General features: G+C 41.3%; 1 protein-coding gene across 2 annotated transcripts in view; it reads right to left on the bottom strand.

Annotated features, from left to right (window-relative positions):
- Positions 1–336: 336 nt before the first annotated feature.
- The window catches only part of ABCG1 (ATP binding cassette subfamily G member 1), a 54203-nt gene continuing 36797 nt past the window's right edge, over positions 337–17742 (bottom strand). For both annotated transcript variants that reach the window (XM_027689069.1, XM_027689070.1), the window contains exons 6-15: positions 15890–16035; positions 15098–15221; positions 13901–14015; positions 13083–13231; positions 12799–12900; positions 11254–11422; positions 10382–10482; positions 9765–9923; positions 8429–8547; positions 337–7055 (exon numbers count right to left, since the gene is read on the bottom strand). In XM_027689069.1, coding sequence (XP_027544870.1) covers positions 6827–7055; positions 8429–8547; positions 9765–9923; positions 10382–10482; positions 11254–11422; positions 12799–12900; positions 13083–13231; positions 13901–14015; positions 15098–15221; positions 15890–16035 — 1413 coding nt within the window. In that variant the 3' untranslated portion in view covers positions 337–6826. The remainder of the gene's footprint in view (positions 7056–8428; positions 8548–9764; positions 9924–10381; positions 10483–11253; positions 11423–12798; positions 12901–13082; positions 13232–13900; positions 14016–15097; positions 15222–15889; positions 16036–17742) is intronic.

Genomic DNA, 17742 nt, shown 5'->3' on the forward strand with positions numbered 1-17742 from the left:
ATGGGGAACATCTGTTGACACTTGCAGGTAGCATGGACAAGACGAACAGCAGATCAGTCTGTGGAAGAAAAATCCATCAAAGATGGATGCAAGTATAAAGCTTATCAATTGCACTGGTTCAGGAAGTCCTTAAATTGTGTAGGGTTTCTCAGAGAAGCACCCCTGTTTGGTTTGGAAGGGACATTTAAGATCATTGAGTTTCAACCCCCAATGTGACTACACTTAATGTTTTTAAGAATTTTAACTGTCAGAATCAAGGGGCAGGCAGTGAAAATGTTATCACTACCAACACACCTGGCACTTCCCTCTGGGAGAGAACAGGCACAAAGGCATCTCTCGGAAAATAATAACACTTTATTTGATTTTTTTTTTGTTTGTTTGTTACATTATCATAAATGTTCTCTAGTCTCAGAAAACAAAGCCCTAGTTTGGAAAATAACGCACATACAAATCTCTTCTTACAGGTATTAAGTATACAGAAATATACAAAGATTTCTCTATTACTGTGATATATCATCAGAATGCCCCACATCCCACATTTTTCACTCAGGTCCACTGTACCGGTAAAGCGTAAACTACAAAGGTAACAAGCAACCTGAAAAAGACATGGTTTATATAATATAATTACATGTATGTATATATATATATCTACAACAGTGCAAATATATCACAGCGTGCAGGCAGCGATAGTCTCTAGAGAAGCATAATAAAATTGATTCATAGTAATGCAAATGCATTACAGAAACAAGAGACAACAATGACATATTAGATATACAGAATATGCACACTTTAGCACGCCGATTTAAAATCATACCTTGCATTGACTCTTGCTTTGAAAACAAAAGAACCAAATGTTAAATAATTCGGTAACAGATTCAAGGGCAGTATCTCACAATAAGGTCAACTGACTCAGATAAGGTGTTTGACAAATCTTTACTGACACAGGTAAAGGCTTGGCTCCACTGCAGGATTTGTTGTCTTCTTTTTAGATATATCAGTGTAATCCTCTTAAATTTAATTTACTTTTACCGTAATTTAGGAGCATTTTTTCCATATTTTTAAAAAATTGTTCAACAACTAATTCACATTTTTAAAGATTGGTACAATTATCTCTGAGGTCAGGAAAGCTGGTTGCTGGAAGCAGTAGAAAGGAGTTTGTGTAATGATTACCCTCAATGGGCTACTAAAATAAGCTACAATGGGGTCAGGAAAAAAGACATCACAGATGCCACTGAAGTAGAAAACCACATCAACCTTAGAAGTAAAAACTTCCTTGTTGCCTTACAATCTGCTTAGAAAGACATTTTAAGGTTTTTTTTTTTCATTCCTTCTTGAAAGAGTAAAGCACACCCAGAGATCCAGCACATTGGGTATTTGATAGCTCAAAGAAGTCTAAGACTCATCCCTCCGCCTCTAACTAGCTCACATTGTTCCCAAGCAGCTCATTTTCCCACCCCCACGTGGACAGCAACCACAAATACCCAGCAGTAAGGACACAAGCAGTTGGCAGGCATGGGCTGAGCTGCATGGAAGTCCCCAGAAAGGAAATGGGTTGACAAAAACTTGTTTGGATTTTGAAGGCATAAACAACGCAGAGAAGAACGCAGGCTGAGCCATGGGCATGTCTTGTGCCAAAGGAGACACATTTTGACTGGTCACCCTTTGTTTTACCGTGCTGGCAACAGGTCTCAACAGAAATCTAAACCTCTTAAAGGAAAGTTCTACAGTTGACAGCTGCATAAAATCACTGTTCATCTTAAGACTCCAAAGTAACAAGAACACTGAAGGTACATTTTGTGCTATTACTCCTTCAGAAACTCTACTTGAAGAATGCACAGAAACAAAGTACTAAACAGAATTAAAATGAAACTTGCTGTGCTTGCACGCCCAACACGCAACTTTTGGACTTGTAGTATGAAGAATGATGTGTGGGGCTATAAAAATCACTCAGTGGGATACACTACAACAACCTCTTGTATTATGGAAACGGGTATTTAAGAGAACAGCAGATGACCCCTGAAAATTCTACTGCCCATCCACTAATAGCAGAGCTGATGACTAACTTCAGTGACACTCAGCACTTAATTCATGCACTCACTAGTGCTGTGTGGCAGTGTCACAGGCACCACGATGATCAGCCTGTCACAAACTGTTACAGAGGACATGAAACGGTGTCATTTGCTGCCCACTTCAAGTTCCCAACAGCTTTTCACGTGATCGTACTTTATAAATGCATCTCCACACAGAACTAAAGGAAAGAAATTCCTGAGCAATTGCACCCTGTCGGGCTGTTCTGGGAAAATGGCATCCAATAAAGGATGGAGATTCTCCTTAGTGCTGTATCTACAGAAACATTTTTCATTGCCTTTTACAGCAGGAGCCAGATTGAGTTCTGTTTGGGATTTGGCCCTTTTAACTTCTCCCTGCGTAACCTCACAACATCCTTGCAGTCCTCCTGAGTTACCTGATACTTGCAAAGGTGATACACTCTTATTTTGTTCCCTGAGTTCCAGCCAAAGCTCTCTGCTCAACCAGGCTTGTCTTTTGGATTTCCTTCTTAAGAACCTCCAGCCTCCCTGGACATCTCTGCCCTTCCGGATGGCCTCCCAAGGGACTCTGCTAACCCGGTTCCCAAACAGGCCAAAGTCTGCCCTCAGAAGTCCAAGGCAGAAGTTCTGCTGATCCCCCTCCTTATTTCCCCAAGAACCAAAAGCTCTGTCATTTCATGATGTGCCCAAGACAACCTCCAGCCATCACATCACCCACCAGTCCTTCTCTGCTCAGATCACCAGACTTCTTATAGAGTATTTCACCTGCCTCTTCACCCTGCTTGGGTGGTCTGTAACAGACTTCCACCAGGATATCTGCTTTGTTGCCCTCAGATCCTCATAATCAAAACCATCCATCCAGCATTGTGTAAATAGGACAGGTAAGATCTCCTCTGTGAGGATCACTGGGGTGGCACAGGTCAGTATATGCCACACTTCTTTCCAGGAAAAAATGTTTCTCAAAACATTAATTTCTGTTGACAACACAGGCTTTGACACAAAAGCATAAATCGAACTGTCAATCATCTGATACATCCAGTACTTGGACTCAAATGTTCATTATCTCCCACTTACATAACCAGCTCTCCTATTACATGTCTACATATTCCTCTCTTTTAACAAAAATCAATAACTTGGGCTCCAAATTCTAGGAACTGAAGAGCATTTCAGCACCAGTCTTCTCTTACTCCCTTTGACCTATAAAGATGAAATTTTCTCAATTTCTCACGGGTAGAATCTACTTTCCAAGTCTTTTATTTAATTGTAAATAATAATGTTTCAAATTATTGTTAAAATCTTCCAGGGTGTTTCAGATTATATGCAAGTTTCCACAAAGAAAAAACAACTAAAAGAATATGAAGCACCTAAAGTCTTAACTGATGCACATAGTAACCAAAGCAACGTGTCAAAACAAGCCAAAATATAACAAGAAGGCCAACAGGACACTAAAGTCTTCCTGCAATCCAAATAGAAATCATACATTCAGTCTTCAAGTGACCTTTAGAAACCTTTAGCCTCTTATGCAACTTTTAGTCAGACTGTGACTGATTCAAATGGTAAAAATGGCATTGATTTCAAGCTGTTTATGGCTCTTTATATATGGCTATACAAATTGAGGATTTGAAGACTTCAGAACCTTGCTGGCCTTATTATTCTTCCATGTGAAGCCTCCAGAGCTTCACAATGTGCTGCTTAACATGACAGCACATGAATGCTCAGCCTCAAATGAATAGGAATGCATTTTATACCAGCCTGCTAGAATTTATTTCCACATAAAGAGAAAAAAGCCAGCCTGAGACTATGTTAAAAATCTTTGCAGTATATGAAAACATAATTGGGATGGATTTTAAATACTTCTGCCCCACAGTAGTGACAAAGGAGAGATCATTAGCTAATTGGCAAGCTAAGGAGGGAAAGAATGATTATCTCATCTATGAGTACCACTGAGTTCCCAGAGAATTATTTCTTTACTGGGATACTACTCACTGAAAGTGTTCCTTAGAATAGTAACTTCCAGCTAAGTGCTGTCAGCAGATGGCTGGGAAAAAGTGTATCGAGCAAAAAAAGGAGTGACAAAAAATATTCCAGAGCCTGTATTTTCTTATTAGGAACACCCGCCAGGACCAGACTTTTGGCTGCCATAACACAATACAAAGTTACAGTACAGGAGGACATGTTGCAGACTGAAGAGGTAAGATAAGAAGGTCTACAGACAGAGGAACAGGCACAGATAACAAGACAGCATCCGAGGAACTCGTACTGCTAAACTGGTCTGGATGGGAGAAAACAGCATCGTGTAAGTCACCGGTGCTGGGACGGTCAGCAAAGTGACCTCCTTTGGAACACTGCAAGGGATTTTCAGCGTGGTATTTGGTAAATGGTGCTGGTAAACACAACACATGAGCCCTGAAGGTGTTCAATGCCCTGGGTGTCACACTCTCTCACACTCAGCCAGCCTGCAGCTGGACCAGCGGTGTGCGACCAGAGAGTCATTTGGCAAATGTATTCTTTTGTCTGCCTGCAAACAGTGCTTGAACTGCCTGTAAAATATTCACAAACACTTTGAGGGTCTTGAAATAATCGAGGCATGTTGTGCCGAGGGATTTCAGACTTGTGAATTATTTACAAACTGTTCGCAGTTATGAGTATTATTTAGAACAGCTAAAATTCTTAATTTCTCAAGTCTGACAGCCATATAGATCCATACCTGCTTGTGATTACGCCTGGAAAAGCTGCAGAGCTGTACAAAAGGTTTTTGGAGAAAAAACAGCAACAAAAATTATGCAAAGAGGCTGTGAAAGGATTTTGGTTTTCTTCTACACTGAAGATTGACCTTGCTTTCAAAGGCCAATCTTACTTTCAGGGAAAGTTCAGCGAACCTTCCTAAAATATGTGACTTGATTTAAAGTCTTCCAGAACACAGGTTTAATTCAAATGTCCTGAGTTTAACAGATATACCTGGTCTGTACTGGTAAATTAAACAGAGCCTGGGCACAGGCCAGGAAAACTGGGAAACAATGGCAGAGCTGCAGCCCAGCACAGCCAGAGCTTTTCCAGACAATGGCTCTGTTTAGAAGTCAGTACAGGGACCATTCCTATCAGCCCCAGTCATTTGAGGACTAACAGAGCTGGCCCTGGCACTATTTATTTCACTAGTATAGACATAGCCATGGAGTCTCTGAAAACAGAGAGGGCTGGCAGATGCACGAGGTCTCTCTTATCTACTCTACTGCCACGAGCTGTTGAGCTCTTGCATGTTTTGCTGACATTGAGCTGCTTCCAACCTGCAAGACTTCAGCATCCTGACAGGAATAATGCATTTACAGAGCGTGTAGGTCTCACTCAGAGGTTTGGGACACCAAGATAAATTCACAGGAATGGCAAAAGGTGGTGGAATTTGCACTGAAGTTCACCAAGGTGTCCAACACGAGTATGTGCCCCATGGTTCCGCTTAGATTTGAAAATCCAAACCCATCAAAATTGGTGACAAAATCCACATCAGCTTGGAACCAGAATTCCCCCTACCAAATTTACAAAGCTGAGATACACAAAACAACAGTTTCATTGATGTTTAGATGAAGTAGCTATTAATTCCTGTGCTGTGTACGTGGACTTTAGGATGAGAACAGAACTACCTGGCATAATTAGATCTGCAGGGTTACAAGGTCATCTGTATGTTTGAGGAGGGTTCTACACAGTGTGTTGCAGACAAAATGACTCCTGCTGTATGAGGCAGTCACAAGTGTTTTAACACAGTACCCCAGGCTTTGATCTCTGGACAGCTCTTGCACTCCATCAGGCTTTAACAATCACTTCAGGGACAAATTCTGCTTTCACAATTTAAGAAAAAAATGAGCCTTGGAGCGCTTTGATTTTTATATTCACAGGAGGTAGATCAAACAGGTAATGAGCAGAGTTAGTATTTTGAATATCACAAATACCAAGGATTTAAAAGACACTGCAAAATAATGATTTTTTTCAACCGTTCAGTGACAGCTTGAACATGTTTAACTGCGTGTGCTATTCAGGGATGCTTCCAAATGGGACCAGAGGTTTAGTGCAGACTCAGAATCTGCCTTTTCCTGCTATCATTACAGTTTTCAGATATGAGACCAGCTCGACAAGTAAAGCACCAGAATTCTAAATTCAGACAGAAACAAAAATAATTACTTGAATCACTTTAGGTTTGCTTTAAAAAAGTATCCATATTAAAAAGATGTCTTTACCTTATTAATACATTTACAGACTTTTGGCCAGAAGGGGTAATTCTGTGGAAAAGAATTGCAAAATAATACATAGAAAAACCGCAAAGATGAAACTCTGGATTTAAAAAGATGAGAGAATCCTATTTTCATTGCATTCCTCATTTTGCATCTCATTACCTTGTCAACTAGAGAGGACATTATACTATTCTGGCTACCAGGACTAATATCCCAGTGACCTTATCCCGAAATTGGTTTTCATAAGGAAAGCTCCTGCAGGCAGGTTTTTTTATCACAGTTACACTGCCTCGGTTTTGATACTCTGTGGTGTAAAATTCCCTTCTAGTTCTTCTTCCTAGTTAAAGCTAGAAAGTGTAATGAAAACATGACCCAACCCAACTGGACTGATTGGCTTAACACTGTATGTCCACTATCCCATTGTGGCTCTCCATGGGCTCGGTCAGAACAGCATCTGGCTGGGCACTGGGGACCAGCCTGCCACAGTGAGACAATGTCAAGTGCCCTCTATTGCATGTCTAAAGATCTCCCTACTGCATTGGTGTAGCTGCTTCTCCTTTACCTCTCCGCTCGGATTTTGTATCTGAGAACGAAATAGGCAATCAGGCGCAGAGAGAAGAAGAAAATTCCGAGAACAATGAAGTCCAGGTAAAGTTTGGCATTTTCTACATCCAGTTCTCTCAGGATGGCCTCTGATTTTTGAAAATGGCAAGTGTCGTCTTTGTCACAATGCAGATCTTCCCGATCCAGTCCATAGATGGAAAGAATAACTCCTTCGAACCCGTACCTGGAAAGAAGAAGGATGGATTACAAGGAAAAGTCCTGGTGATCTGTTCAGAAACACTCCAGCAACACAACTCCTGCGAGGGCTCAGCTGAAACACTGGGGGGTTCAATACCATTCTGACACATGTCTTGGGGCAAAGTTCTATCCCTGTTACAATCAAGCACATGACATGTCACTGGCATTTTATGTAAGATGGAACAAGGACATAAGTCGTGCCTTTAAATGCTTCAAATTAGTGTACAGCGCAATTTCTCCAAAGAAAAATGTTAAAACAGAAAGCAGCCCAATTTCAGCTCATAGCCAGAAATTTCCTTTTTAAATGTGACATCATCAATTTACTTTCCTTTTTAAATAAGCCACAAGGATACAATTACGGTTTGAAGTCAGAAATATTAAAACCAGCATCAATCTGGAACGTGCCTTCCGTTTCCCTCCAGGCACTGATGGTTCCACTGACAATGTTCCCACATCTCCCCTGGCACTGGGTGCACCCAGCATTTGATTTTTCCAAGCAGATAAGCCCATCATGGATCCCATGCACATGATAGCCCCCTCCAGCTTCAGGAGCCCCCACATGGGCCTGAGGCCTCACCTTGAATTCTAGGTGTTAATTGGGGGGGTGCAGTCTCGTTAGCTTTGATAGGTGTCTGTGTAAGACCTCACTTGCCAAATGAGAGGGTTTTTTTACTTGGGTTTTCCCAGTAATAGTGCAGTTTGGGCAGAGCGAGGAAAAGAGGGATAGGAAAATTCACCCCTCCTAATTACAGCTGTAAACATTTCAGTGTCTACTCTAAACTACCCATGATAACTTCCAGAGGTTTCCTGATGGGAATTGTCCCATCTTAGGATAGCTGCGTCAGACAGTGAGAGTGACAGACATAGATGGGATATAAGGTGCCTGTGGATCTTAAAACACAAGTTTAAATTACAGGTGACACAAATCCCATGTCTCTTGTGGCAGTGCTACTGGAAAACTCAAAAACAGGCCTTTATCCAACAAGTCTATCTAGGATATAGCAGTGATTTATACAACATTTTCTTCCAACATGAGGGGCTGGCATCAATTTCTCAGTTGGGGGTACTGTCCCCATTATTTCAGAAATCCACTATTGCAAAATCCAGGAAGAATCCCACTGACTTCAAAGGGACTGATGTGGACTTGTGGCCAATAACCTGTTCCTTTTTATTTTACAACACGTACAACATAAAATGCAGTGACATGATGTGGTTTACATCATATATATGTTTATACTCTTAAAAGAACGTGCTGTGAACAGTCTCTCTGGCACCCAAAATAACCAACCAACCAACCAAGCAAAGGCAAGCAAAGGAAAGCATTTCCAGACGGGAGGCTGAAGGCCTCCCTAGCAGTACCTGACATAGGAAATGTAGGACATCCACTGGAGGTATGTTGGGATGGTATCAAAGCTGACAAAAAACCCAGAGAAGAGAAGAACTGGGATGGCAGTAACTGGGCCCACAAATGTTGCCACCTGTGAAGAAAACAAATGGACAGTTTCTCATCAGAAAGGGAGGGAAAAAATAAAAATTAACTTGTTTTTTTTCATTACTCTTGCGAGTGATGCTACTACCCAAAATTATCACAGTTCTGAATACAAGAAAATTACTGATTTCTTTTTTCTTATGAAATTTCTTGTGAGGAAGAGGTGCTGTTATTGGAGGAAAAGGGGTCCCTCTCCTCTTCCTAAACCCTTTTACTCACTGACAGCACTGTTGTGCTGGGATCTGTCCTTCAAAGGACATGAATCCACCAAGGAGTTTACAAAGCCAGATGGACACTGGGATTCCTTTGTTTCTCTGGGTATAAGACCCCTCTTCTAAATATTATCTTTTTTCCCCTCACTCTCCTCTAAGGACACACAGACTTCCCTCCTCATTAAATCCCACAAGAACAGTAGCTTCAACCAGTCCTAAAACACTATGAAGAGCATCTCCAGCTGGGTGGCTTTGGTGGGGATGACAGAGCTGGATCCAGCTCCAGCCTGTCCTCTCTGTATTCCCTTGAGACCCATGTAGGTATCTCAGGGAAGAGGAGAAGCACAGGGATCACACAACAGGGCTATGCTGGTCTCCACAGGGTGGGCACAGAGAGGGAATCAAGTCTTCTACTGCAGAAATCTTGATATCCTCAATGCATATTGAAGTCAGTATCATCTGTTATCACCAGCAGCACAGAACAGCTCTGCTGGGGAATGGTCACCTCAGCACATCTCCTGACAAGAAGTAGAATGGAGTTACACAGCCAGCTTCCAGTCATGCCAACAGCTGCTTCTCTCCCTCCCTCTGCAGAAGTTTGGTTTCTGGGCAAGCCTTTTCCTACCTTGCCTCCTGCAGCCCTTTTTGATGTGTATGAAGAACCTTCTCCTGAGATATTGATCCTACCTCCACTTTGTAGGGGCACAAAAGTGCACCAGTCCTGCAGTTTCCAGGACCTGCTCAGTCGGGGATGAACAGGAAATGACAATCCCCTCAAGCAGGGGCAGGCACAGCCCTGTTCAGGTGGGGAAGGAACTTCAGAGCCTCACATGTTTAAGTTTATGCTAATGGGAAACATCAAGAGCTCCGTCAGACCAAGACAACTTTTTGCCTGTCACCTCTCAACAAATATCTTGGGGACGCAGCAGCAGCCACTGCAAGTAGTGTTAGGAGACAGCAGGGTTCCTGTGAGACCACAAAACACCATCAGTACCTGGAGGGATGTAGAGGCTGCACCTATGAGAAGGCCCAGGGACTGAGCCACCAGGGATGTCATGGTTCCCAAGGCTGCAAAGAGGACAAATCTGAGAGCATCAGATGGCTGTGAAGTCATCCAGTACACAATGCTGCAGTAAGCCACAGGAAACATGATCTGCAGGGAGATACACTCGGAGTTAGCCCATTAAAGCCAAACATTCGCTGTTACTCTGAGTAAGACAAAAACATGGGGAGTTCTAATTAACCCACAGGTCTCAGTCTTTCCATTACACGACACGGCTGAAGAGAGTCTGCCACAGACTGTGATATCTATCTTACTTGGGCATTAGAAAACAGATCCCACTCACTTACAGCCCTTCTCAATTCCCTTTCTGCAAAAAAAGCAGAGATGGTCATCTATTTATGAAAAGAGTATTGGGTTAGGTCTCAGCTTTTGTGAAGTCTTGCTCTCTGAGGGTGCTTCTGATTTGGCCCTGAAGCTTCAGCAGACATGTATGGACAGTTAGTTTGTCCACTATTCAGATGGATAAAATTCTAGTACTAATCTTCCTGGTAAGTGTGCTTGTCATGAACTTAAATGGTTCTTACTGTATTGAAGAGTAGAGCGTATACCTGAAAAGGAACATCAGCCATGGTTTTGGCGAGGTAATAGGCTTTCAGGCTGTACCAGTAGTTCAGATGCTCTCTGAGAAACACTCCCATCTCAAGGGGAACTGCAGAGGACACAAATTATTAAGTTGGACTGTCAGTGTGCAGTATTGATGCACATAACAACACAGTTTATCCATATCTAATCCTGCACTGCTGCAGTCCCATGGCGGGACCAGAACTCCCAGGTCTCTGACAGAGCAGCAACAGTTTCACTGATTTGTAATGAAATGTAAGAGCTCAGCCCTGAGAGTTGCTCACTGCTTAGACTACAGACCAGTCTACTCAGTTATCTGAACCTCCCTTAAAGAGGATTTTTCAATTAAAAGTGATGTCAAAAACTTAAAGAACTTGGTTATTCCTTTTTGGTCCAACAGGGAATCCAAAGTAATAGCACTCCCAAAGGAAGTCCTCTGCTCCCAAGCAGCCCATACTGCAAGAGTTTGCTTCTGACACCACATGAATACACTGATTTTATGGAGAAGTCATGACTCAGAAGTCCTAAAGAAATTATTACGTCCTCCCCAAGACCAGTCACAAGCTCATCTCACTGGCTGTGGTGCACTTGGCACAAGGGGAAATTCCAGCCCAGGACTGTGACAGTGAACTGTCTGTGTTGAGAAACACCAACAAAAGCAGGGAGAGAGAAGTGCCACTGGCCAAGCTCATCTCAGCTTGCAGCAGTGCCTCTGTGGGTGCAAGATTTATCCCCTCACCTGTCTTAGAAGCAGAAGCACAAGTCAAATGTTCTCTTACACAAAACAGATTCATCCAAACACCCTCCCACCCTTCTGCAACTCCTTCCCCGTTGATGTAACAGAACTGCTGGTACTCACAGGTGAGGACAGTTGGCATGAGCGCAGCAAACATGAGAAACAACATGGAAAAAAAGAGGAAGCCGGAGTTGCTGAGGACTTTTTTAGCTTCGTTGCCAATGCCCAGGTAGAGCAACCCGATGAGCAGCCCGATGCCAATGTGTGAGGTGATACGCAGGTGTGTCAGGACCTATGAGCAAGGAAAGAGGGGTATTTCTGATCAGAGAGTCTGGGCTCAAAAACAATGGCAACATGGCTGAAATCAGATATACAGGCTGCATAAAAGGAGCACTCATGTCCAGAAGAACTTGCACAGAAATCGTAGAATGGTTTGGGTTGGAAGGGACCTTAAAGATCACCCGGTTCCAACCCCCCTGCCATGAAAAATGTTCATTTCCTACTGGTAAACTGGGCTTCAGCCAAGAAAAACTATGAGCTTCCCAGTTTCCATCCGACACATGAATATTTCTTCCAGTAAATACAGGCAGAAACTGCAAATGCTGCAACCTGAAATCTTACTCTGACATGTCACTGGCTCTCATTCATCAGGAGAAGGAGACTTTCTCTTCGACTAAAATATAAATTTCCCAGGGCAGAAGAGAAGCAGAAAGGTATTTCAGGCTTGTATAAACCAAACTAACTTCACCAGGCACATATTAGCTTTCTGTGCCTTCTCTGCAATATGGTATTCCTACAAGAGGCTTGGAAGAACAAAAGAAATAACAACATCTGGAACTGCAAGCCTTTAGAGCTGAGAGGAAAAAAAAATCTTAAAACAGTGTTCTTCAATCTATGCATCAGAAAATAAGTTAGAGTTTCCCGTGATCTTAATTCATTAACTTAATGAATCCTTGTTGACAAATGCAAAGTAAATTGCAAATGTAAATGTGAAACAGTGAGAGAGAACAAGTTATGGCAAAGAAATGTGCTGGCAAAACAACTAGGCACCCAAGACATTTACTGAACAGATATGAACACTGCAGGGCTTGGGATTTTGATGGACATTGTTTATTTTAAGAAAAAAAGTGGAAGATATGGTTCTTTTTTTTTCCTTGGGAATGAAGAATTTCATTATGACACTTACTTCATCTTGATATTAAATGTATGAAAACAGAAATGTTCCCTTTTCAGAGAAGCAAAATTTTTATCTACCAATTGTCTGTTTCCAAGAATAGACTTCGAGTATTAACTCTTTACATCACACTGAAGTTATTATTTCTGTCATCCTGACTTTTCTGGAATACCTAATTCTGTGACACACTAGTACAACCTCTCATTCACTTTTCAGTAGGATTAATAACTGTATAAGGAACCAGCCAGCACAAAGGGGATTTAAGCTTCAGTTTTTTAGGCCAGGTGCTTCTGAGTCCTGTGAAGAAAGCTGTTGTTCACAATGAAAATGGTACAGTTAACAGCAAGAGTGAAAGATCAGTCTCTTTCCTTTGAAATTCTGTGATAATCTTCATGCATGGGCTGCTGGACATGACCTTTGAGGAGTATTACAGTATCTCACACCCAACTGAATAGACCTTTTGGCTACAAACATTATTATAAAGGCAGTCTTACCGAATCCCTCATGATGGTGAGAAAAGTTCTTTTGAAGAGGATGCAGAACTGGGTTAGGCAGCTGGCAGAGAAGCTGTGGCAGCCTTCCGTGGAGGAGGAATCCTGCAGGAACACATCACAGGATAAACTTCTTTCTTTGCAGCACCTTGCTTAGTTCTCATTCACAAACCCCCACTCGCACCACAGCTGAATGCGCCCAGAAACCTCTGCTGGCCAAGGTTTTAAACTCCCTTCCTTCCCCTCCAGCCTCAAGCCATGTCCAGTAGTTGTGATGCACAAAATACCTCCTCAGAAGGCCGGTGCCAGAGGAAGGGGTTCAGCTCGTTCTCACCACCCACATCCCTCTTGTAGTCAGTGTCACAAATCCTCTCCCGCACGGCCCGGACCAGGCGGCTGTTCTGGTCCCCGTATTCACCAGATGCCACTTCCATAACTACAAGAAACAGAGCTTAAGTTGCTGGTTTGCACTACTGACAAGCTACAAGCTTTGTTATTGATTCTGCAGCACTGACAGAAACAGAAGTTTGGTCTAGAGAAGGCCCTAAAACGCCACATGCGAATTCCCATGTATACACACAAAATTTAAATTATCTTTCTATAAATCTTCAGAGAGGTCTCTTCATCCCGGAAGTTAAATGAGCCATTTTAGAGGATAGTGCTGGTAATAAAAAAATTACAGAAGTCTATTTTTGTGGTCCTTACTGCTTCTTTGGAATTAAGAAACAACACTGAATAAAACTCTCAGTGTTATTAACTCTACAATACCACAGTGGGATTGTTCAAGATTAAGAACAACAGAATACTGGAGCCACTTTGAAAAGCCACTAATTACTATGAAACACTAAAGAATATGCTTTATCTTTCACCTCCTGAACCTGGACTTCCACCAGAGAGAAATATTCACTAAATTGCACCACTAGATGGCATTCAAATTACTTAGGAAAAAAATCTGAATAATTTTATTTTGAATTTTGGTACATATATGTACACATGCACATAAGAATATATATACAAAAGTGTACCACACACCATGGTCCCCATTGCCCTGAAGGTACTAATCTAACACAAACTAATTTAAATGAACTATTCAAATTGTCCTTACCAAAATCTGCTGGATTGTGGTAGGTTGGGCAATTCAAACCCAAATCTCTCAAGTAAGGGACTAGGTTTGTTACCTTCCCACGGTAAATGCATTGACCTTGACTTAAAACATAGAGCTGGAAAACAAGGCAAAGAAAAGAAAAGGAAGAAAGAAAAACGTGAAATAGTATCAAAATATTTGAACCTGCTACCTGTATGACACCAATCCATGAACATAATGATGTCTTCTTGTCCGTGGGGGAAGAACACCTTGGGAAGATTTGTCACCACTTGAAACTAATTTTTGTATGAAATTATAACTAGTGGAAAATTAAATGCTTAAGGTTTGAGTTCTGCAAACATTCCCTCCAGGACTTAAAGCACATTAATATAGAAACACACTAATTCCAGCCTCAGACATAGGCTGAAAATAGGCAAGAAACTGTAGAGTCAAGCCATTTAATTTCCATTTAATTATGGATATTCTGGGCTGGGAGATGAGGCTGGTGAATGCACAAATGGAAAGAGAGGTGGGACAGCACAGCAATGGGAAACAGCTTGATTATTCTTACTTTTAGCCATACTATTGACTTTAAATAAACCTCCCTGGCAGACTGGCAATCTGCAAGAGCTTCTTCACCTGTGGTGTAGTAGGTTTTCTCTCACCTTTCAGGGGTCTAATCTAAATCTCCTAACAAGACTAAAGTAAATTTATATCTAGTCTAAACACACATGGTCCACATCCCACTGTTAGGTTGGAGAAAAGTTCTCCAACTGACTTCATTTCAATTATTATCATTTCATGTGAACAAACTCTTCTGAATCTACACCCATGTATCAAGGATGAGAATATCTACCGGCAACGTTGCAGACACTGACATTAAACCTTTCCTGCTTTTATATTATTCCAATCTACTTTACTGACAGCCCTCTGCACAGGAGGAGTGGTGAGTGAAGGCATGATAATCACAAGCACAGTAATCATGATTTCACAAACATACCAACCAGATTCTCTAAAAATATTACATGCAAACAATGGAAACAGGCAGAGAAGAAGGAAAAAAAACATATCCGAAAAGTATATTTTGCTCTTATTTAATTTCTCCATTTGATTTGTTGCCACAGACCAAAATTATTCACGTTTTCACCTAAAGAGTGTAGCCTTGAAAGTATAATTTATACCTAAACCATGCATAGAGAGGAAGTTTGAGAATAATACCTGATCAAACAGCTCGAACAGTTTTGCACTGGGCTGGTGAATGGTGCAGATGATGGACCTGCCACCCTGGGCTAAAGCCTTCATCAGAGAGACAACCTGAAAACATGATGCACTGTCCAAGCCACTGAACAAAAAGAAAGAAGTTTGTTATCCACAGGTCCATAGGCAACACTCAAAACTAGCACGTGGATTTGCTGCTTGGCCTCTCATTATTATCCTTTTACAAATTTTCTCTGTAGCAGTTTAATTTTATCATATGCCAACCTTATGCTTGTATTTCTCCATCAGTCTTTTAATTAAGTTGGAAGCATGCCTGAGAATGAAAAACAGAGTATTCTCAAAGCTGCCTTAAGGGACTTCTTACATTTTAAGACTGCAGATTTAAATTCTCCCAACTTTAATGAATAGATACATATTTATAGCCTTACCAGCCTCCTCAAAGACTGATCACATTCATTACTAAGAGTCACATTTTAAAATGTTTATATTCAAGCTACCTTTGCTTGAAAAAGAAAATTTGTGCCATAATCTGAAAACATTTTCCTCTCTCCCTTCCAGCTTCAGCTTGTGTCTCCTTTAAATATTATTTATAGTCCCATGGTCTGGCAGTTACAGCAGTGACCCAAGGCACTAAGAACCCAAATCAAATTATTTCTTGTGGTCTTATTCAGTGCTTACAGGCAACACAAAATGAGCCTTTTCCAAGGACTTAGAGGCAAATAGCTTTTCTGTAGGGCTGCTCTGCTATATAAACCAATATTTGTCTTTCTTTAATTTCTGGCCTTGAAGTACCTGGTTGGTTCATCAAAAAACATGACAGGGGGGTTGTTCACCAGCTCCAAAGCAATGGCAAGACGCTTTCTCTGGCCTCCAGAAAGGCTCCCAGTCCTCGTGTTGGCACAGGTCAGCAACCCGAGGGCTGTCAGTATTTCCTTTACCTACAGGAAACAAAACATTGTTAGCAGGAAAAAAAAAAAAAGAGCTTCTTTACTGATCTTCATGCAGATTGTAAACTAGCTCATAATTTTGTTTCATCATCCATGCACCAAAGCCTTTTTCCATCTAATGTAGCATTTATTAGTTTCAGTGGGGCTTAACAAATCCATCATTTACTATTTCAACCCAAATTCTACCTGTTCGTCCTACATGACCTCGCTACTCAGTAGAGAAGCCTTTCCTGTGAAAATGGAGTGGAAATCAGTTCTTCTACTGCTGTATATACATGGATATGGCACTGACATCAAAAGAGCTGTGCAGCATGTGAGGGGTTATTACACAGAGAGACCAGGAAGTTTCTTTCAACAGAACTTCTGGGTTGTATCTACAAGGGACTGGAGAACTGCATAACAAAAGTCAGTGGTTCCTATAGAGCAACGACCTGCTTTATCTAATCTGTTCTTTTCTTCACAATCTACTCTTTGAAGTGCAGCCATTGATGTTAAGTGTTTTCATGCTCCCCAGAGTCAATTCAGTTGTCCCAGGTACTCTTAGATGTTCGGGGTTTCCTCAAGGCACAGCCCCAGGAAGGGCACAGCCTGTCCCAGGGTCTTTGGAGCAAAAGGAGGACAATCCCAGACACTACGAATTTTTCTATTTCAGTGACTGTAGATCTGGCCTGGTAGAGCTATATAAGGAAAGCAGCTCTTTGGCAAAAGCATGGATATAAAAATGAGTGAATCCAAGGTACACTGCTCATGCAATCAAAAAAGTGAACCACTTCAAAGGTAGAAAGCAAAACCAGGTATTGAACATTTCACTCAAGTGTAGGAAAAGGAGCCCATCATTTTTGAAAGTGATAATTGCTTGGACATGGTGAGTTTACCAGAAAGGGTGGCTGACATGCTAAGAAATGGTCTTTGCTTGTCCTGATTTTGATTTCCAGGTATTACCTCTCTCAGTGAGAGGGAGTGAAAAAAGAACACAACCCACTAACTCTTGTTCTCAGTGAGGAGATCCCAAGTACCTAATTCTCTTTATCTCTAGGAAAGACACCACAGGACACGGGCAGCACAAGCTAGGCCAACTAGAAACACAAACTATGGTTCACTGGAGGATTTTTCACTTGTCCTTGTTTTAAACAAGCAATCCTGCTAGCACAAGTGCGTAAAATTCATAATGTTCATCTATGATAAATATTTACACTAAAATTTACAACAATAAAATGAATTATCTAGTCCAGCTCAGCCAGTAACACAAACCAGAAAATGTCCTTCTAACATATGTTGAATAAACACATACAGCACAGTTTTTTTACTTACAGAGTTCTTTGCAATTACAGTGACAGTGTAAACAAGTGAATTAACTTGCCCGGCCTAACTTACTAAAGTATAAGTGACTTAAGACTTTCAAAGTACAAATAAAATCAACAGTTGTTTCTGAAAAATTTTTCCCAATAAAAAATCTGTGTCTAGCTTATTTAAAAAAAAAAGTATTTGACAGAATCCAATCAATCTTGAGCTATCAAACACATGTTGATTCCTGTTAAGTTTACCTCTGTGGAGTTCTTTCTGATTTTCAAGGATTCTCTGAGTCTGGAGAAATGTCAATTGCTCCAATTTGGAAATAAAATACAGACAGAGGACAGCCACAAAAATAGCTGCTCTACCTAGGAAGTTGACACAATTTTCACATTTCAGGAAAAGCGT

This window comes from Neopelma chrysocephalum, unplaced genomic scaffold, assembly GCF_003984885.1.
Source record: "Neopelma chrysocephalum unplaced genomic scaffold, ASM398488v2 Primary Assembly neopelma1_76, whole genome shotgun sequence".
In the NCBI taxonomy this organism is placed as follows: domain Eukaryota; kingdom Metazoa; phylum Chordata; class Aves; order Passeriformes; family Pipridae; genus Neopelma; species Neopelma chrysocephalum.